Source organism: Dreissena polymorpha, chromosome 3, assembly GCF_020536995.1.
Source record: "Dreissena polymorpha isolate Duluth1 chromosome 3, UMN_Dpol_1.0, whole genome shotgun sequence".
NCBI lineage: Eukaryota > Metazoa > Mollusca > Bivalvia > Myida > Dreissenidae > Dreissena > Dreissena polymorpha.
This window is the reverse complement of record NC_068357.1, coordinates 4,633,443-4,656,905: the sequence shown is the minus strand read 5'-3', so window position 1 is coordinate 4,656,905 and position 23,463 is coordinate 4,633,443. Positions and strand designations below refer to the sequence as shown.

Genomic DNA, 23,463 nt, shown 5'->3' with positions numbered 1-23,463 from the left:
TTTACGCGGGTGAATGACCTTGAGTTTTGTTATCTAGCAATACCTTAATAAAAAATGAACGGAGCGACAATCACAGGTATTCTTTACAATTCTTTTAACGTGATATCTACTTCACATTGTAATATCAATAACATTATACGTCTTAAATAAACATTTTAAAGGAATTCTCCTGTCTTAAAAAGATTAATATTAAACTTAAAATTGTTTGACATTGTGTGCTACCTTTCCAAAGTGTACTTTAAGGGAATTTAAATTGCCAGCAATTAAAACGTCAGCAACGGCGGTGCAAATGATCAATTAGTACCAGTCAATTGTTAAATCATAGCAAACACTGACAGATCATGATTAAATTGCCACAAAGACGGAGGAAGCAACATGGAAATTGCAAATTCATGGCTTTGTCGAATATTCTTAATGTCATTATCTCTTGCGTTTGTAGACAAAATAAGCAAATACCGTTATATTGTTTCTTGTTATTTTATTTGTTAATTAAAAAGTTGATATCTAAAAATGAGTATTTTAGTGATGAAATATATAAACAGATTAAACATCATTTTGGTGAATTGTTTATGGGACGCTAGGGAGGACGCCGTTGTGACGAACAGCGGAAAGAAAAGTTGCCAATAAGTAACAATAAGCACACGTGATCAAAGTTGAGAAATAGCTTTTAAAATATGCTTTTTTGAGCCAAAATATCTTGATCTTGATCCACCGAATACGCACTCCGAGCCTTCGTAATGCCAGCCATATTTAGAAATCTCCCCATGTATCCACATGTCACATGTCTACCTGCAGTGCCTCTTGAACACAAAAGCTTGTCCTTTGATAGGGTACATGCATGGAACCCGTGGTACCCGCATCTGGCCCTTTTATTTCAACAAGAAACGGCGTCGTTGTTCTCCAAACTCGAACAACATTTTTGTTTCTCATGGGCGGATATAAATTTGTTTGATACTTTCGGAAATTGATTTAAATTAAGCTTCTTTTTATTGCGAAACTTAAATTGCAGCAATATATACCCATGCTATTTTGGAAGCAAGTGCAAAAGGAATTGTGAATATGTCAACTATTTTAAATAGTTGTTAATGTATTGGATATTTAAAAACGTTATGTATCATTATACCATTTATTTATTTATTTATTTATTTATTTATTTATTTATTTATTTATTTATTTATTTATTTATTTATTTATTTATTTATTTATTTATTTATTTATTTATTTATTTATTTATTTATTTATTTATTTATTTATTTATTTATTTATTTATTTATTTATTTATTTATTTATTTATTTATTTATTTATTTATTTATTTATTTATTTATTTATTTATTTATTTATTTATTTATTTATTTATTTAGAAATAAATAAACATTGTTGTTATACTTTAAATAGCTTTCTTCTTTTCATCGAATTTCGAAAAACAAACCAACGTTTAAAGAATGTCGACTGACTTATTGAACAAACTTCAGAGTTTGCTTCATCATATTTGTTATATCTGAAGTGTTCGTATATATGTTCACATGTTAAGCATGTCCTTGATAAATCATCACTGAAATAGAACTATGAAAGTCCGGATCGGAAGGTCACACATGCAGTACAGATACAGTTTTATTTTATTTTTATGTCAGTCATTTTCTTGTCCTTGCAAAAATCCGTTTAAATGGCCCAGTAATGTTTGAATAATTTTGATGAAATGTATCTTAGAAAATATTTAGGTTCTTCACAATGTCCTTGTAATTGACCTTTCGACAGCCGATTGATTGACAGGCTTATTAACCAATCAGATTACTGCATAGATTTGGCCCGTTTCTATCCGCCATTTTGTCCGTCAAACTCGCCGTTGTTCGTCACATAAGCTTATACGTAATGCTGTGTTTTAAACAAAGAAAATGGTTAAAAGGTGCTGTTATGGCACTTGTTATTCAGACACAATGTATCCAGAACGGTTAAAAGATGGAACTACGTTTTTTCCGTTCAATTAAACGGGTACTAATCTTAAAAAATGCAAACGTTGGATTCGTCTTTGTGGTCGTCTCAACGAACAGCTTAATCTCAACATATTAAGCTATCGCCCGAAAGCAAAACACCTCGACGTTTGTTTTACGGTCGTCATAATAAGATACTACGCGAAAATAGAATATGTAAGTTTTGCACCGGACACGCTATAGAAAACGAGTATCACTTTTTACTTGTTTTTCCTCTATATAGAGAAATTAGAAAGGAACATTTAAAACCATATTTTCAAAGGTGGCTAACGTTAAATAAATTTGACATTCTAATGCAGTCGGCTAATAAAAAAATATTCTAAACTTTGCTAACTAGATTATTAATGCTAATGAAATGCGTAATAATAAAGACAATCAGTTATAATTTTTAATAATATCACATAAAATAGAGCATTTTTATTTCTTTCGGTTTAAATCTTCCGAATTTAATGTAGCTAGTTGTATATCGTTAAAAGTTAAGAAACTATTTTAAAATGCGCATGTAATTATCAATAGTTGCCAATAAATGTCATTTTACACCATATGTGGGCTTTCTACTAATCCGTTATCAAAACAGATGCCGCAAACTGTGAATGACCCTTGACACTTTGATAGCCAGTCTGATTAGCGAGTTTTTTTTTGTACATGAAAATTCTTTCAGCTTCTTATATTTTAAACATTGCAAAAAATAGTTTAAGAGGAAATTAATAATATATTGTGTATGTTACTTTTTTGACGACATTGACTATGTTACACGATTATAACAATGCTCATGGGTCATTTTGACCAAACGCATTATAGATATGTTTTATATCGGATTTCAATATAACGTTCTTTGTCTTCTTATATAATAAATTTACTTACCTTTGCCACATTTGCAATATTGCCATCGGTTGCAAAATTAACGGCTTTTAATTAAAAAACTGAAACATCTATTACTCAATGAAAAGTATTGTGACAAACGACAATGCATACTGTATGTGATAATTTGCGATAATTGGCCGACTTTGACTATAGATTAACGACTTTTAAGTAGACTTATAAAAAAGTTATGACTATTTCATAGATATGATAATTATATTCAGCATAACTATTCAATGATAATAAAAATATTGTATGGCCTTTCTGGTATACCATGAGGCGTTTTTGGTTCACTGATGCGGACTTTTTGGGAAGCCTTTTTGGTAAACGGCCTTTCTGGTACTATATCTTTGAGGGGAGCTAAACACCTATTTGATACATTACATTTAACACATTTTAAATAAAACATGATAGCAATAGAAACATTTCATGTAATTTGGACCGAAATCTTTGTGAATATCTTCCAACGTACCGATTCGCGTAGCCAGTTTTATGACGGACTTCGGCGGAGTGACCTCCCTTGAAATCGGGGGGCGTGGCTTCACTCTCGTTGTCGAAAGGTCAATTATATAAAAATGTTCATGTAATCGAATTTATGTCCGTATATATGAATAAAGGCCGATGTCCCTGGCAATAAGCGCTTGATAAGCTATATAAAGTATCGAGACAGTATCTTGTCTATCTCTTGCGAATAAGTGCGTTATTTTTCCATTTTTCAATGTGCTTAGTCTCGTCGCTTAATTTGAATAAACGCTGAATACGCCTCTTAAATTACATAACCGCATTGTTCAATTCGATAGCGGCAGCAAATACAGTAAGTGAACTTAAAACATTTATTTGGATGATTTTGTTCTGAGCCTAAAATAGAATGTAGACAGTATATATAATGTACGAGTCATGTTTCGTGAATGCTAATGCTGAAAATAACTTTTTTAAAGGTTTAAATCTTAATATTTTACGTGGGTGTTCAATTTATTGCAGCATTGGATTTATATTTGGATTATGCTTATTGGAATAAAGAAATCCAGTAACGGTATCGAAAAAACTTAAACAAATATAACTTGAGGACACTTAAATTTGTCTCATGCATCACGTATGATTGTATTACTTCCGAAAAGATATGAACAAACCGAATTCGCACCCACTGAGTTAAATGTCTTTGGAAATAGAACTGCTCCTACATTTTAAACATATTTGATCAGACCTTCAACTATAATATATATATATATATATATATATATATATATATATATATATATATATATATATATATATATATATATATATATATATATATATACAGGCATTTCCCCAGGAAATTGGGCAGGCACAGCGGAAAGACAGCGTGGACGGGGGTTGGTGCGGAAGGGGGCTTGTCCCATTCCGCGTGTCGATTTTTTTTATTGTTTTTAACTGTTCTAAATCAAAATCTACACTACCTTGGAGCTTCTAAAACACAACATTTTCTCTTTTTTTTATTTATTTATTTGTCCTCAATTTATTTCATTCAAGTCATGTATTTAAATATTAAATAAAAAGCAGAATAACAGTAGACATTAGCAAGCAAAACATGATTGAAAAACAACAACAATACAGTCACATATTACATGTTCAAAACACTGTTCTGCGAGGCTTCTCCTTGTGCCAGGCATCCACCATTTTCCCGAAGTCTACTGCCTCAATGTCTGGCCCTTCAATGCTGACCGTCATCAGTGCATTGAGGACAGCAGACTTCATGCGAGCACGATTCTCCGTCTTTATCCTTTTCATCGTGCTGAATCCCCTCTCGCAGTCTGAAATACACACAATATTGTAAACTACTCTGAAATAATATCTAATGAATCGCTTTGATTTAAGAACAAAGAGATATTTAAGCAAAACAAAAACATCATTCGTTTGTTATTGTGCTCTTGATAGCCTAGTCAAGTACCTACCAGCTGTAGATGTAGGGAGGAGCAAGCCAACGGGTGCCAGCTTGTAGAGCTGGTCGTGGCTATTACGCAAATGGATGGTCACCCACTCCATTGCCTCTTCAGCCTTCTTCTATGTGCCCTGTAGGCTGCCTCGAACCTGCCTCCAGTTGTGCAGTGTTGCGTCAACGGGAAGGTTGAAGTGGTCAGCCAGTTTCTAAACAATAAAAAAGTTACACTGATTGATTTTATAAATATTGTCACACAATCTGATAATTAACAATAAATTATAATGGAGTACATCTTTGAAATTATATTGGTTGACTGTAAATATCATGTTCTAGTTTAGTACATTACCTTGATGTCCTGTTCGCCATGGTTGCCCATATCTCCAGTGGGGAACTTGGTGGTGTTGAAAGCCAGCAATGGCAAGTCTGGAAATCGCTCTTCTATGTTGGACATCAGCTGCTGCACAAAAGGCCGGTACAACTGGAAATGAGTTGGAAACAGATTAATTATTGATATTCCAAGTGTTAGCTTGTCTTTGTATTTATTTACTAATACATTAAGATTGTAGCAAGCAACTTTATGAAATGCTCTTTATTGATATAGAAAATATTAAAATAAGCAATGTCCGAATATCATAATGCGCAGTTACTTACCAAGATCATTAAGAGGGAGGTAGTTTGTTGTGTGAGGAACTTCCTGCTTCATCAACCAGTACAAATTCTTGAATGCTGCGATCCTAGCACTTTTCTGTAGAGAGCCCATCTCTTCAAGCTGCCCCACCAGATTTCTTGGAGCCAGGCGGTTTGCCTCCAGAAGTTTGGCCTGGGAGTGGGTCTCTGTCCTCTGATGGCGATTAAGTGAGTCCCTTGCTATCCAAGTGCAAGGCACATCTACCCACGGGGCACTACCGATTGCTGAACGCGCAGGTCTGCACATGTGACGAATGCACAAAGAGCACATCATACCTACAAAATATTTTAATTTTCAAACAACTGTTGTATTAAATATTCCATTGCATGTTTGAAAAGTTACATTTATTTATGCGTTCATATTAAAATGTAATTATCTGAAATGAACAGGCTAATCATGGACGTCACTTTACGCACATGCATTAAACCCCCTTTTCTCAGAGCGCTACTCATTTGCGAACTGAACAGGCTAATCTGTGACGTCACTTTACGCACATGCATTAAACCCCCTTTTCTCAGAGCGCTACTCATTTGCGAACTGCACAGGCTAATCTGTGACGTCACTTTACGCACATGCATTAAACCCCCTTTTCTCAGAGCGCGACTCATTTGTGAAAAGTTAAATGCTTGTTATATAACCCAAGTGCGGTAAAGAACTCAACACTCTTACCTCCTTCAACTTCTGTGACCCATGGAAAATCTTGCTTCCAACTACTATCGAACCCACTGGCACGCTGCTTGGACCGCTTTGTTGGTGGTTGGGAAGTCTCATGATCACTTGCTACGTCCTGGACACTTTCACGTTCACTTATTGAACTCTCTGACAGCGACGGTTCATTATTAATCCTGACCTAGAAATTAGTTATCACAGATTTGCCAGAGACAGGGACTGGTCGTTTCTTAGACCTAATCATTCTGTCATGCACAAAAACTAAAGAAAAATGTGTTGCAGGTATTTAGCTGTTATTAGCGTATTCCGTAAATACGAAAGAAACTATATGATCTGAATAAATTAAGTGTCAGTACTGTAAAGTTATAGTCGCCGATGAAAAAAATAGTGTGAAAACATTTGTAGTGGGCGGGAGCAATCAAATGAGACTTCTAATTCCAGTTAATTGTAATTATAACTTAAATTACCCACAACCGCAACAAACAAAAGTAACTGTTTATTTTTGAAGTACCTCTAAAATCGTCGTTAACAATTAAAATAAAACAAACAAACCAATTGAGCATAACTTTAACTGCTGTTACGCCACTAGTACCGGTAGTAATCGATCATTATCGCCCATAATTAGGGGACAAACACCATAATTGACCCCCATAAACGACCCGTAAATCGTTCGCACATCTTATCAAAGCCCATTATGCACACACCGCTGATTAGCGCGTGCGCGTTTTATCTGGTCGTCGGCCGAATGCAGACAACATTCGGATCAGAGCTTGCGAGCGCTTGTGAAATTTTCAAGCGTCGCGGCGACATGATCGGGAAAACAAGCGCCGCGGGGAGATTGCTTTTGAACTCCAAGCACCGCGCACCCGCTGTTCTAAAACCGCCTGGGGAAATGCCTGTATGCCTATATATGCTATTATAACCCAGCGATTTGATACAGTTGATTATTGCTTTTAAGTTGATGATTTTGTTATACGTAGTTAATAATTTAAAACATCGATAAACAGGCGTAAGACAAATATTGTTTTCGAAAATCTATATCCTGTATTTTGACCATATTAAATAAAACTCCTTATTTATATTTCCCCAGCCTGTCTTGTATATTAATCATAAAACATGTACTAGCAACGGAATTAAAAGATTTGTCAAGGGCTGTAAATAATAAAGCAATAATTGTATATGATCAGATTGTTCAAAACTGAGTTTTAAACTGTTTTCACTGTATGAGCTTGTTCAAGTATTAGCTCTTAAAATGTATTCGGTCTGAAAATGCTCTAACTATATTATTAAATTATTACTTTTGACGATATATATTCAATTTGATTTTTTTATTCATAATCTGGTTCATAAAACTGTTTCGGTGAAAAAATAGCAAACTAAATATGCACTTCATATTATGTCGAGTAACTTAGGGCTTTTTCAAGCAGATGTATATTCAGATGAAATGGCGAGTGGAAGATGTGCAAGATTTGCACGATTTGTTGACATAATGAAAAACTTTTAAACATGTCGTCGTTTATGTAAGGTCGGCCGTTGGTTTCTAAACATCTCTTCGAGCCGGAGTAATGAAAATAATAGCTAAGGTGTCAAGTAGTCTGACGACATCCCTTGTATTGTTGAATGTTGAATGGACATTTTACAATGTAGTTTTTATAGTTAAACACGTTTCACCATATTATTCAAATCAGCATATGCCACTGTAATGACGCCCATAAATCTTTTAATCTCGCCGTTTCGTCCTGTATAATTTGTTAAGCAGGGGCTTCACTAACACGATCTGTCAGCGCAATAATAACCTGGCCACACTGATCGGGACCGCCGACAATCCTGATCTGTTAACTCCATCATTTGATAGCTTTGTCCATTATCAGTTCCACAATAGCTTTAGTGATGAGGACATTGACACCATTCTTCAATGATCTTGTGAGAAGTTATGAATGTGGAGGTCCTCCATCTTAAGATGTATCTTGCCGAGAAGATAAAAGCAGTATCGATCGGTATCATACTCGATGATGCGAGTTTTAACTATTTGAAGTGTTTTCAACTTGAAATTTAAGGACCATGAATGTTGAAGACATATTTATAATCTGAACGTTTCGACAGTCACGAGATATTCGATGATTTAAACCAAAATAGTATGTTATAAAGTGTCGAGGCTGTTCATCGCTTAAAACAAAAAAACACAACTAAATACAGGTAAAATGTACTACATATGTGTACTAAATAGATTTCAAATATGCACATATTAGTGGGCATACATTCAGATAAGAATAAATGAAACGCTTGTAAAATTAAAACTTGTTATATGAAGAAGCTGTGAAGTATTCGCCCACCAATCGCATTAAACCATGCAAGGGTTTAATCCCGAATTTGTTTTGCATAGACGCGTTGAATTTTAGATATTATGATTATGCATCTTATCGGAATGTACTAAATTCGGGTGGTGTATATATGAGTTTTCATTGTTATAATGTTTATGTTCATCATATTCCAATTATTTAAGTATAATTATATTCTTAACAGCATAAAGTTAAATAAAGCAATTTATGGCGCAACAGAGACCTTTAGTATATTAATATAAGGACGTCAACGACAATTCCATTAATGAAGTCTGAAAAAAGAATTGTTAATACAGATAATGCTGTGATGTTTGCGAAAGTTATTTCCAAACTCCATTCCTTTGAAAGCTTAGGAAGAATATCTATTTATGAATATGAATCTTTACGCGGGTTAATGACCTTGTGTTTTTGTATCACACTATAATACCTGGACAAAAAAATAAACGGAGCGTCAATCACACGTGTTCTTTACAATCATTTTAACGCGAAATCGACTTTAATATCTTAATTTCTATCGGGTTATTATAAAATTAGAAAAATAGTAGAAACAAAAGCAAATAACCCATGCACGAAAAGTGAAAATGTTTTAGTATCAGCAATACTTCTATCACCATTCCTAAAGGCGCTGAGCTACCTTTTGGCGACACTATGCTATGTTCGTGAGTTATTGAGTTCAGCCTGGTTCTTCGTCTACATTTAATACCTTTATTCCCATACTCGTCGAAATGACTGGGGTCTCAAAACCTGCTGCAGACATGTCATTCGTATTGCTTACACTCCATGCCTTTGAAAATAAGAAGTCGCATTAATCAAGAACTTTATACGTCTTATATAAACATTCATTTAAAATGATATCCCATATTTTCAAATGATTAATATTAAACTTCCATTTGATTGGCATTGTGAGTTAACTTTTCAAGCTGATGTAACAACCAAATTACATCCAAGAAAAGACGTTCTTCGGTACAACTTTGATTTTGTCGGTACTGGGTCTCATTGATAACCTGGTTAAAGGCGTTTAGGGTTTCTGGGTGTCATTAATCACAGGCGACTGACTAGTGTGTTCATCTGTCGCATATTATTACTTTGTCCAGCTGACATGCATACATTCTTAATCTGAGCCTATACTTGGTTGTGTAATGAAAACACTAGAAGTCCCGTATTCATAAATCGTATGATTTTCTTGACTCGGTTTACTTGCTGATATATTGCTGCGTTCCAAATCCAAATTGTACTTAAATGTCATTTAAATTGCCCGTAATTATAACATCAGCCACGGCGGCGGTAATGATCAATTAGTATAAGTCAATGTAGTCCTTAATCATCTGAAGCGGTAAACCGTGGCAAATCGTTCTACTCTGAAATAAGCAGCATCCATAATTCATTCTTTCAAAAACTCACAGTGTATGATAAAATTGCCACCTAGATTGAGGAAGCAACATGGAAATTGCAAATTCATTGCGATGTCGAATATTCTTAATGTCATAATCTCTTGCGTGTGTTGACTAAATAAGAAAATACTGTTCTAGTGTTTCTTGTTATTTTATTTTTTAATCAAATGGATGATATGTATGAACGAGTCTTTCAGTGATTAAATTAATTGACGATTAAGATGTCAGTTTGGTAAAATGTTTATGAAACGCTGAGGAGCACGCCGTTGTGGCGAAAAGTGGAGAGATGTTGCCAAAAGTAACAATACGCACACGTGATCAAAGACGTGAAATGGCTCTTAAAATTAGCTTTTTCAAGACAAAATATCTTGATCCGCCGAATAAGCACTCCAGGCCTTCGCAATGCCAATCATATTTAGAAATCTCCCCATGTAGCCACATGTCACATGTCTAATTGCAGTGCCTCTTGAAACAAAAAAAGCTTGTCCTTAGGTAGGGTTCATTCATGGAACCCGTGTTACCCACATCTGGCCCTTTTATTCCAACAAGAAACGGCGTCGTTGTTCTCCGCACCTGAACAACCTTTTTGTTTCGCATGGACGGATATAAATTCGTTTGACACTTTGGAAAAGTGCTTTAATGAAGCTTCTTTTTCATGTTGCAATATATCCCATGTTATTTTGGAAGGAAGTGCAAACGGAATTGTGAATGTGTCAACTATTTTAAATATTTTTAAAGAATTGGATATATCGAAACGGTATCTATTATTATACCAATTACTCGAAAACATAATATCAACGATATATCTATTAATGATTTATTTTATAATAATAAATGATAAATGAATGCACGTATTCATGTATACATGTATATATGTATTTATTAATTAATTTATTTATTAATTTATTAATTAATTTATTAATTTTTGAATTTATTTATTTATTTATTCATTTACTTATTTATTTATAAATAAGCCAAGGCTATTGTTATACCTCAAATATGCACCTTTGTTTGTCAATAATTAGTTATATAATGCATTTCAAATAGGCTTAATATAAACATGTGATAATTTGCTTGGATAATAGCTGTGTTGTTTTTATGTTATTCAACATAGTGTGAGAGGTTCATGTCCTGACTCAACCATTAATGCATTCTGTCTGCATTTTCTGATGTGCTCGTTAATCACATCGTTTTAAATGGTTTCCATCCAAGGAACGTACGACCCTGTCACTCTGTAGCGAATTTGATGCTGGAGCTCTGATGAGCTGTGCCTGTCCAGACCTCATCATTTAATGTGTAGATCTTCTGCGCATAGCTTTCTATTTTGCAGTGATGTCATATTATGCCGCCAGAACTCTGTTTGAATCGGCGAGAATTTTAATATGTTTAAAAATCTCGCCGCTTCTTGGCGACTTTTTCATCTCGTACACACGTCAAAGTTATCTCGCTACCTCTCCATGGACAACACGTCAAAGTTATCTCGCTCCCTCTCCATGGGCAACACGTCAAAGTTATCTCGCTCCCTCTCCATGGACAACACGTCAAAGTTATCTCGCTCACTCTCAATGGACAACACGTCAAAGTTATCTCGCTCCCTCTCCATGGACAACACGTCAAAGTTATCTCGCTCCCTCTCCATGGACAACACGTCAAAGTTATCTCGCTCACTCTCCATGGACAACACGTCAAAGTTATCTCGCTCCCTCTCCATGGACAACACGTCAAAGTTATCTCGCTCACTCTCCATGGACAACACGTCAAAGTTATCTCGCTCCCTCTCCATGGACAACACGTCAAAGTTATCTCGCTCACTCTCCATGTCAAAGTTATCTCGCTCACTCTCCATGTCAAAGTTATCTCGCTCCCTCTCCATGGACAAGTCTTCAAATATCATAGCGTGTTGCTGCGTAACATCGTTCAGCGACGTAACAAGTGTTTGGTGCTTTTTTGAGGACTTGCCTCGGACGCACACTCGTCCACATGTCTTCACATGTCGCACAGACTCGTCCCCATTCGTACTTTCTCAACAAGTCTTCGTTTAGTGAAAAGATTTCGTGCTCATATAATAGTTTTATATTTCGGCTGTACTAGTGATAAATGTGACACGTGTCGTGTTTATGTCGTGTCAATGATAACTCAAACAAATGTCGTTTGGTAAAAATTCCGAGACCGACTCGTCTTCTTTATTGTTAAAAAACTCCCGAAATGGTTCAAAAAGCTCAAATACCACAGGCAGACAGAGCCTTTATAGCCGGTCTTAATTTTGTTAAATGACATAATCTATTCGTTAATGTTTTTATTCCGAAGTTACATTTTAAGGGAACATTTAGCTAATAGACATGAGTTAATACGTTGTTATTCAATTTGACATGTGGTTATTGTAAGGTCAACGTGATTGATAAGTAAGTGTGCTAACTACGCACGTGATTTGCGAAGAACGCGTGCTGTGAACATAACGTGTTTTGTCCGTTTATAAGTGGACAAATTAAGCAGTCGGCACTTACCCCCGGTACAGCAAATTCTCTGTGTTTTAGAATGTTGTAGGAACGTTTTCAATTTGCATTTGATGACTCTTTAACATAAATTCAGAAAAAGGACTTTAACAAAGATGCATTAGATAGTATAACCATTTTAACAATAATTGTAAAATACACAATGCGCTTGCCAATAAAGAATACCATAATGCTTGTAGCGAGAGATATTGCACTAATACGGTCGTAGACAGTAACAACAACTTGTTAAGGAGTTTAGAAAACCAATATATACACACTGTATAACTCGTCTAATTTACCAGGCCAATCTTTTAAATCAAAATCTAACGTGTGCTTCATTGTACATAGGCTATTATGCAATTTAGCAAGCAACTTTGCATTTCAGCTCAGCTTTATGACGCCGAGACATGACGTCACGAGATCGCGTGTCGCTGTCAGCTGTCTGTCTATTGCTTTCGGTAAGATCATTTTGTTGTCGTTTATTATGAAAATGCTTGAATAGTGGTGGTGCATAACTGAATATTGATTCCCGCACCGTCTTTAAACACTGTTCCACCTGTTTTAGAGGTGTACACAAATTGAGCCAATGTAGCATCCGGGGATGAAAAGCTCTGGAAAGGAAACTAGTCAATGCGAAATTTTTTATTTGGAGAAAATTACAGTAGTCTAGTTAGATCCTATTTATACAATGTGTGTAGAAATATGATTTCATTGGCTTCATTGTCCTTTTTGATACGGCTGAAAATAATTGAATTGTTGAGAAACTCAGAGAAATTACTTGACGTTTACGTTAACCTTTTGGGTCCTACTTTTGACTTATTCCCTGTACCGAGCTCTATGTGCGGACTTTTCAAAGGGTTCTTTCTTTAATATGGTTTACACGTCGTGTTGCAGATAAGTCACATTGTTGGTGCTTTATGTAATTAATGTGCATTTACATGTAGTTATTCAATTTCATAAGCGTACCTAAAATGTGAGAGAAGTATTCAAAAATGCATAAATTTAAAATTGTTTTTCAATATAAGTATGCTAACTTTAATGATTTCGAAATTTCCATATTTGAAGGCTTTAAACGAACCTCACCACCTCACATTTCGCCATAAAGATAGTCTCTTTCTCTCTCTCAATTGTCAATCGCGTTATTTTGTTAACGTTTATGGCCATAAGTTAAACCTAAATAATTTTAAACGCTACACGATTATTGACCACAAATAGCAAAAAAAAGCATACATTATTAGTTATTGTTAACCTCAGAAACGAACTTCACAAAAGAATAATTTTCTACAGTGATTTTTTTTTAATCCAAAGGGATAGGAGTAAGTGACTGACAGAAGGCATTCAATTTTTATCCCCACGCTTTTCGGAGAAAAAGTGGGGATATTGTGGTTATCTCCGTCTTCCGTCCGTCCTGGCCACTATCTCCTCTTACACTATAAGCACTAGAACCTTGAAACTTGCACACATGGTAGCAATGAGCATATATGCGACCCTGAACTATTTTGATCTGACCCCTGGGTCAAAAGTGATGGGGGTTGGGTTGGGGCCGGGTCAGACATTTTTACTCATTTTTATACGCCCGACGTATTATATTTTCACCATTGGCGGCGGGCGGGCGGCGTCCGCAGCAGTGTCCGCTCTCTAATTCAAATAGTTTTAATCCGATCTTCACCAAACTTGGTCAGAAGTTGTGTCTAGACAATATCTAGGTCAACTTCGAATATGGGTCATGCTGGGTCAGAAATTAGGTCACAGGGTCACTTAGTGCATTTTAAGTATTAAGCAAGGTGTCCGCTCTCTAATTGAAGTAGTTTTCTCCCGACCTTCAGCAAATTGGGTCAAAAGTTGTGTCTAGATGATATGTAGGTCAAGTTCAAATATGGGTAATGCTGGGTCAAAAACTAGGTCACGAGGTCACTTAGTGCATTTCAAGCATTTAGCATGGTGTCCGCTCTCTAATTGAAGTAGTTTTCATCCGATCTTTACCAAATTTTGTCAGAAGATGTTGTCTAGATGATATGTAGGTCAAGTTTGAATATGGGTCATGCCGTGTCAAAAACCAGGTCACGAGGTTACTTGGTACATTTTAAGCATTTAGCATAGTCTGCTCTCTAATTGAAGTTGTTTTCATCCGATCTTCACCTAATTTGGTCAGTGTCTAGATGATATGTAGGTCAAGTTCAAATATGGGTCATGCAGGGTTCAAAACGAGGTCACGAGGTCACTTAGTGCATTTCAAGCATTTACCATGGTGTCCGGTCTCTAATTGAAGTAGTTTTCATCCGATCTTCACCAAATTTGGTCAGAAGTTGTGTCTAGATATAATGAAGGTCAAGTTCGAATATGGGTCATGCCAAGTCAAAAACTAGGTCACGAGGTTACTTAGTGCATTTCAAGCATTTAGCATGGTGTCTGCTCTCTAATTGAAGTAGTTTTCATCTGATCTTCACCTAATTTGGTCAGAAGTTGTGTCTAGATGATATGTAGGTCAAGTTTAAATATGGGTCATGCAGGGATAAAAACGAGGTCACAAGGTCACTTAGTGCATTTCAAGCATTTACCATGGTGTCCGCTCTCTTATTGAAGTAGTTTTCATCCAATCTTCACCTAATTTGGTCGGAAGTTGTTTCTAGATGATAAGTAGGTCAAGTTCGAATATGGCTCATGCCGGGTCAAAAACGAGGTCATGAGGTTACCTAGTGCATTTCAAGCATTTAGCATGGTGTCCGCTCTCTAATTGATGTAGTTTTCATCCGATCTTCACCTAATTTGGTCAGAAGTTGTGTCTAGATGATATGTGGGTCAAGTTCAAATATGGGTCATGCCAGGTCAAAAACGAGGTCACAAGGTCACTTAGTGCATTTCAAGCATTTAGCATGGTGTCCGCTCTCTAATTGAAGTAGTTTTCATCCGATCTTCACCTAATTTGGTCAGAAGTTGACTCTAGATGATATGTAGGTCAAGTTCGAATATGGGTCATGCTGAGTCAAAAACGAGGTCATGAGGTTACTTAGTGCATTCAAGCATTTAGCATGGTGTGCACTCTCTAATTGAAGTAGTTTTCATCCGATCTTCACCTAATTCGGTCAGAAGTTGTGTCCAGATGATATGTAGATTAATTTCGAATATGGGTCATGCAGGATCAAAAACGAGGTCACGATGTCACTTTGTGCATTTCAAGCATTTAGCATGGTGTCTGCTCTCTAATTGAAGTAGTTTTCATCCGATCTTCACCTAATTTGGTCAGAAGTTGTGTCTAGATGATATCTAGGTCAACTTCGAATATGGGTCATGCTGGGTCAGAAACTAGGTCACGGGGTCACTAAGTGCATTTTAAGGATTAAGCAAGGTGTCTGCTCTCTTATTGAAGTAGTTTTCACCCGACCTTCAGCAAATTTGGTCAGAAGTTGTGTCTAGATGATATGTAGGTCAAGTTCAAATATGGGTAATGCTGGGTCAAAAACTAGGTCACGAGGTCACTTAGTGCATTTCAAGCATTTAGCATGGTGTCCGCTCTCTAATTGAAGTAGTTTTCATCCGATCTTTACCAAATTTTGTCAGAAGATGTTGTCTAGATGATATGTAGGTCAAGTTTGAATATGGGTCATGCCGTGTCAAAAACCAGGTCACGAGGTTACTTGGTGCATTTCAAGCATTTAGCATGGTCTGCTCTCTAATTGAAGTTGATTTCATCCGATCTTCACCTAATGTGGTCAGAAGTTGTGTCTAGATGATATGTAGGTCAGGTTCAAATATTGGTCATGCAGGGTTCAAAACGAGGTCACGAGGTCACTTAGTGCATTTCAAGCATTTACCATGGTGTCTGCTCTCTAATTGAAGTAGTTTTCATCCGATCTTCACCAAATTTGGTCAGAAGTTGTGTCTAGATATAATGAAGGTCAAGTTCGAATATGGGTCATGCCGTGTCAAAAACGAGGTCACGAGGTTACTTAGTGCATTTCAAGCATTTAGCATGGTGTACGCTCTCTAATTGAAGTAGTTTTCATCCGATCTTCACCTAATTTGGTCAGAAGTTGTGTCTAGATGATATGTAGGTCAAGTTTAAATATGGGTCATGCAGGGATAAAAACGAGGTCACAAGGTCACTTAGTGCATTTCAAGCATTTACCATGGTGTCCGCTCTCTTATTGAAGTAGTTTTCATCCGATCTTCACCTAATTGGTCGGAAGTTGAGTCTAGATGATATGTAGGTCAAGTTCGAATATGGCTCATGCCGGGTCAAAAACGAGGTCATGAGGTTACTTAGTGCATTTCAAGCATTTAGCATGGTTTCCGCTCTCTAATTGATGTAGTTTTCATCCGATCTTCACCTAATTTGGTCAGAATTTGTGTCTAGATGAAATGTGGGTCAAGTTCAAATATGGGTCATGCCAGGTCAAAAACGAGGTCACAAGGTCACTTAGTGCATTTCAAGCATTTAGCATGGTGTCTGCTCTCTAATTGAAGTAGTTTTCCTCCGATCTTCACCTAATTTGGTCAGAAGTTGAGTCTAGATGATATGTAGGTCAAGTTCGAATATGGGTCATGCTGGGTCAAAAACGAGGTCATGAGGTTACTTAGTGCATTCAAGCATTTAGCATGGTGTCCGCTCTCTAATTGAAGTAGTTTTCATCCGATCTTCACCTAATTCGGTCAGAAGTTGTGTCCAGATGATATGTAGGTTAAGTTCAAATATGGGTCATGCCGGATTCACTTCACTTCAAATTGATACTGAACTTCTTTTATGACAATACAGTCAATCTCAACTATGCATGGCCCCATTTCCAACCCTGGGCGCCCCACCCACATAGGCCACACCCACCCAAAATTGGCTTTTACTATAATTTCTTCATTTCTACACCGATTTACTTCAAATTGATACTGAACCTCTCTTATGTCAATACGGTCAATCTCAACTATGCATGGCCCCATGACCAACCCTGGGGCGCCCCTGGGTCAATTTATCATTCATACCAGTATTGATTTTTCCATAGGTTACTATAATACATCTTTCTTATATATTTTAATTTATTTATTTCAAAACCTGAAAACTGGCCCCAAGTTCAAGGCCAAGGTCACAGAAGTACATTTTTTATGCCCATGGAAAGGTGTTGTCCAGATACACATGCATTCCAATATGAAAGCAATATCTGAAGGGACACAATAGATATGAGCCTTTTCGAATCGCGGTCGCAGATTTCAAAACCTGAAAACTGGCCCAAGGTCAAGGTCACAGGGGTAAAATAATTTATCCGCACGGAAAGGTCTTGTCCAGATATTTCTGAAGGGACACAATTTTTGAAAAGCGTGGGGATAAAAATTTAATGGAAATTAATCGGAACTGCTGATTATCTGAAACTGGTTGATAAACTTTATACGGTGTATATATATATAACCACATTGCTTATCCAATGCAATGTTCTCTGGAAGCACCGGCAGCTGGCGATTTCAGCTGTTACTAACAATCTAGCGCCAGCTACTTTTCCCAAAATATCAATTCAAAACAGCGCAAAAAACTCACGATTTAGTTCTTAGTTGCTGGCTACGTTGAAAATATAACTGTCTACTAAATTTTGTATGGAGAACGGTGCAATGCAGAAATATGTTTAAAATTGATACACTATTTAGTAAAGGAAGGAAACCATTATATGTTTGTTCTTTTAGTACTCGATTGGTGTATTTGGAAGATGGAGTGAATGGGGTGAATATTCAGGCTGCTCTCGAACATGCGGGGGTGGAGTCAAATTCAAGACGAGACATTGTGAGGGTCATGGATTGCTCAGGTAATGTATTGTTCCTATAGGTATGGAGGTGGAGTCAGATTGAGGTAGAGACATTGTGAGGGTCATGGATTGCTCAGGTAATGTATTGCTCCTGTAGGTATGGAGGTGGAGTCAGATTCAGGTCGAGACACTGTAAGGGTCATGGATTGCACAGGTAATGTGTTGCTCCTGAAGGTATAAAGATGGAGTAAGATTCAAGGAGAGACATTGTGAAGGTCATGGATTTCACAGGTATTGTTTCTGTAGGTAAGGAGTTGGTGTCAGATTCAGGTAGAGACATTGTGAAGGTCATGGATTTCACAGGTATTGTTTCTGTAGGTAAGGAGTTGGTGTCAGATTCGGGTAGAGACATTGTGAGGGTCATGGATTGCAAAGGTAAAATATTGTTCCTGTAGGTAAGGAGTTAGAGTCAGATTCAGGTAGAGACATTGTGAGAGTCATAGATTGCAAAGGTAAATTGTAGCTGCTAAAGTTATGGAAGCTGGGTTACAGTGAAGGTTAAATTCACATATTCATATAATCAGAGAGTTGGTCCCTATTCCTGTTATCAAACCTTTTGTATTCAAAGTGATTGACTTTAAATGCCAGATATTATATTTATGTAGAAATAAACACTTACATGTTGATTTACTCTTTAACCCCAGGCTTTTTGAATAATGTGGGGATATTGTGGTTATCTCCGCCGTATGCCTGTCCGTCCGTCCTGGCCACTATCTCCTCCTACACTATTAGCACTAGAACCTTGAAACTTACACACATGGTAGCTATGAGCATATGAGCGACCCTGCACTATTTGCAATTTTGATCTGACCCCTGGGTCAAAAGTTATGGGGTTTGGGGTGGGGCTGGGTCAGAGATTTTTACTCATTTTTAACCAGGTTTTCCGAAGGAAAATTAACCAGGTTTTCCGAAGGAAAAAACTGGTTATTAGATTGGCGAATGCGGGCGGGCTGGCTGGTGGGCTGGCTGGCAGGCGGGCGGAACAAGCTTGTCCGGGCCATAACTATGTCGTTCATTGTCAGATTTTAAAATCATTTGGCACATTTGTTCACCATCATTGGAGGGTGTGTCGCGCGAAATAATTACGTCAATATCTCCAAGGTCAAGGTCACACTTTGAGTTCAAAGGTCAAAAATGGCCATAAATGAGCTTTTCCTGGCCATAACTATGTCATTCATTGTGAGATTTTAAAATCATTTGGCACATTTGTTCACCATCATGGGACGGTGTGTCGCACGAAAGAATCACGTCAATATCTCCAATGTCAAGGTCGCCACGACTAAAAATAGATTTTTTTTAAAAACAAACTTACAAAGGGAGTTAATTTTGTTTGTTCATTTCAAAAGTTCAGTTTGAGTTTTCTCCCTTTATCAGATTTTTTTTTCACAATGAAAACCTGGTTTTGTGACAATTTTGTCCCTTGTCTTAGGTTATTTTACTATAATTTCTTCATTTTTTTACACCGATTGTCTTCAAATATATACTGAACCTCTCTTATGACAATACGGTCAATCTCAACTATGCATGGCCCCATTACCAACCCTGGGGCGCCCTGCCCACATAGGCCACGCCCACCCAAAATTGCATTTTACTATAATTTCTTCATTTCTACACCAATTCACTTCAAATTGATACTTAACTTCTCTTATGACAATATGGTCAATCTCAGCTATGCATGGCCCCATTACCAACCCTGGGGCGCCCCACCCACATAGGCCACACACACCTAAAATTGCCTTTTACTATAATTTCTTCATTTCTACACTGATTCACTTCAAATTGATACTGAACCCCTCTTATGACAATACGGTTAATCTCAACTATGCATGGCCCCATTACCAACCTTGGGGCGCCCCTGGGTCAAAAATGCGGCGTGGGGATACGCGGCGGCCTCTGCCGCGCCATTTCTAGTTTAATTTAAATGAGTTTATTCTTACAGGATCAAGTTTCCATTCCTTTTGTCAAATCTCTGCATTTCCATTCATTGTGTCAAATTTCTACCATTATGTAATCAATGTATTATAAAGTAAGTAACACCATTATATTGAAGAACAAGATGTTATAAAAGATAATAAAAGTTTAAGTTAAATCGTCCTTCATATACTATATAGTATTAAAGTCTTATTATAGGAAGTTTGATGTTCATTTTCAGAGATGCCTGTGAGGGAAGAAACAAACATTTCGAGATATGCAATACACAGGTTTAGACTTGTTTAATTTGTTTCCGATTTTGAATTTTAAATAATAATTTTAAAAGTGGTTGAATAAAGCAATACAACTGAGAAAAGTATATTATAATTTATTATTCAATAGCTTTTATCATTGTAAGCACTTGCATTTTAGTGTTTTATTTTATGACTAAATCTAGGATTGTAAATGTTTGCAATTGTTTATGCTTCTGCGAAGTGTGAAAAAACAGTATGAGGCATTAACAATAGGCTGTTTTTAACACAAATTCACACCTTTCTAGGTCAACACTAACAATTTCATTACAAAATTATTATGATATAAGATTATGATATTTTTGTATGTAAATACATGTACTCAGAAAGACACTTCTTTTGAATAGGGTAGGAAACAAAATCGCAGATGTAAGCAAACATGTAATACATGTAAATAAAACCATTTCAACTTTTCTATTTTTAGTGAGGTCTTTTGCTTATTACAAGTATGCTTGTTCCAGAGCTGCGGGGAATATGCCCAAGATTTTAGAGCCTCTCAATGCGATGAGTACAACTTTCAGCCACTTGAAGGCAAACTGTACAAGTGGACACCATACTATGGACGTAAGAATCTTAGAATGGTTGACATACACTCTTTTACAAATATGCTAAATATTCCTGTGGTAATATATGTTCAACTTAATTTTTTTATTGGGCCTTTTCTTGCTTTATTGGATGTTACCATTTAGTCTTGCAACAACACATCTTACATGTCTTTGACAGTTGTTGTTTATGACGATTGTATAGAAGCAACGCCGCTGGCTATTACCTTTGATGTTTACTCAGTTGTTGCTTAAATTCTTTCCCGATGCGCCAAATGTACCAAAGTCCTTTGAATTTGACTGAAGCAGGACTTTAAATCATTCAAATTAGCTGAATAGCTGACAAAACCAAGCTATGTTAATGAGATAATACAAAGCGCTGGAAAATATATTAGAAAAATAAGAACAGAACAAACTTATCTTTTTGCATTTGCTTGAGGATAACATAAGACTTTAGCTCTAAATGTATTAACGTTTCATCGTCAGATGGGGAGACCTGCAAGCTCCTGTGCCAGGCAGACGGGTTCTCGTTCTACCACAAGCTTGCCGAGCAGGTGGTTGATGGGACTATGTGTGGGGAGGAGACCACGCGTATCTGTGTCCAGGGCAGGTGCAAGGTACGAAACAGTGTGCTGCAAGGGCTGGCATATCAGTCTGATAAACTGGTTTGGCAGGTTGTTGTGCCCCTAAAAAATTAACCAAATTAATGACATAGCTCTTCTGCATATCACCTCCTTAAAATTACAAAGGGCAATATAATATGTGTTAACGGATCAGATTGGCTCTTGCATGTAATACTTAGGTATTGATAATAAGACCTTTCCCTTATCCAGTTCAAAGCAATCTGTGTAGCATTTGTAGGTTTGCGATTATAGTTTGGCTGTTTTCGGAGAAAATCCGATGTATTGTCATAGCCAGCTCGTCCGCCGTCCTTGTCGTGCTAAAACCTTAACATTAGCTCTAAAATCAAAGTGCTTCCACGTACACCTTTGGACTTTATATGTAGCTGCACCTTGATGAGTTCTACACGCCATACCCATTTTTGGGTCACTAGATCAAAGGTCAAGGTCACTGTGACCTCTATAAAAAAAATAATCTGACAAGCTTTCATTTACTCAAAACTGTAACCCGCAGCGGAGTGTTGGCACCCCCTATGCGGTGCTCTTGTTGTTTTTACCAATGTTGTGTGTTCATCTTACGCCAATGAAGAAAAAATTTCATTGAATATAGAATCTTGAATTGTCAATAAGCAAGTTATTGTCACTCTGTAGTCAGAGTTTGTGTTCAAGTAACTTTATGGGAATACAGTTTTCAATAAGAATCAAAGGCATCCATTTAAATTGTTGAATACATGTTCACTATCTTAGGATAATCCATTACAACAAGGCAGACTACTCAGAAATATGTATTTTCAGACTGTATATCTGACCTTGTTTGTAATAAGCTATTGTCATGTGTTAAAAGTGGAAATATGTGTTCTCTATTGCATTACAGCTATGTTATGTAGACCAATTCATGGCCTTTAATTTCATATTAAATGGATGGGATTAAGATCAAGGTTACTTTTACTAAAATTATATCAATTTACATGTTGTTTCTGCTTACATATTAAGTCGAGTATAATGATAAAGCCTCAGCTATAGTAAGAGTTTTCATGGGTTTGCATACGTGGTAGTAGAGGCGTCAAAGTCAATGTTACTAAAAAATGAAAAAATAAAAGTTTTCATGACAACGAAGTGTAATGATCTTAAACATTTATATAAATAAAGTATATCTTATTAGAAAGTACATTAGATGCTTAACTCTACAATACCAGTCTTCATGATATAAATTATAAAACGGAATTCAATTCAGAATAGAAATGATATCAAACTCATTAAGGTGTGAATTCATTAAGTATTATAAGATATGTTTGACAGAAATGTTCTTTGTATGAAATGACCTTTAACAAGGTTTGTCAAGAAGACTGCCCAAGATCACAAAGGATATTTGCAAAAAGGTTTGTTAATATGAAAGTCACTCCAATCTCAACATTAGATTGCAATGCTTAAAAACCAATGTGTCTTATACTTACACCTATGTATGCCTCTAACTGCAGAATGTTGGCTGTGACAACAAGATCGGATCTTATAAGAAGCTTGATGATTGTGCGGTGTGTGGGGGAAACAACTCTGCTTGTGCTCCCACTGCTGATGTCACTGGAGTATTTTACCCTTCTCAACTCTCCAGGGGTAATTGGTTCTGTACATCTTTTCAGCAGTGATCGATATTTTAGTGAGGTTCATAAGTAAATATTGTTCCCCTTTATATTTTTGATTCTAAATACCTTTTATCTGCTTTTAAATCTTAAACTGTCATGTATGTTTTGTGTATTTTTATTTGTATTTAATGGTATAACAATGATATATTCACTTAACAATTATTAAAACTTACCGAAATGTATATGAAATGCTTATTCTAAAACTTTTCACGATAAAACAATAGTAACATGTAAGGAAGATTGATGAAACTCTGTATGTGGATGGAGTGCCATGTTATTTCAGTATTGAAAAGCTAGGTTTATGAAACT

At 36.4% G+C, this 23,463-nt stretch overlaps 1 protein-coding gene across 6 annotated transcripts in view; it reads left to right on the top strand.

The window, feature by feature from the left end:
- LOC127872807 (papilin-like) overlaps positions 1–23,463 on the top strand; it is a 353,664-nt gene that overhangs the window by 54,624 nt on the left and 275,577 nt on the right. For all 6 annotated transcript variants that reach the window (XM_052416218.1, XM_052416221.1, XM_052416223.1 and 3 more), the window contains exons 2-7: positions 12,736–12,808; positions 18,012–18,130; positions 20,283–20,331; positions 20,814–20,916; positions 21,381–21,511; positions 22,993–23,125. In XM_052416218.1, coding sequence (XP_052272178.1) covers positions 12,758–12,808; positions 18,012–18,130; positions 20,283–20,331; positions 20,814–20,916; positions 21,381–21,511; positions 22,993–23,125 — 586 coding nt within the window. In that variant the 5' untranslated portion in view covers positions 12,736–12,757. The remainder of the gene's footprint in view (positions 1–12,735; positions 12,809–18,011; positions 18,131–20,282; positions 20,332–20,813; positions 20,917–21,380; positions 21,512–22,992; positions 23,126–23,463) is intronic.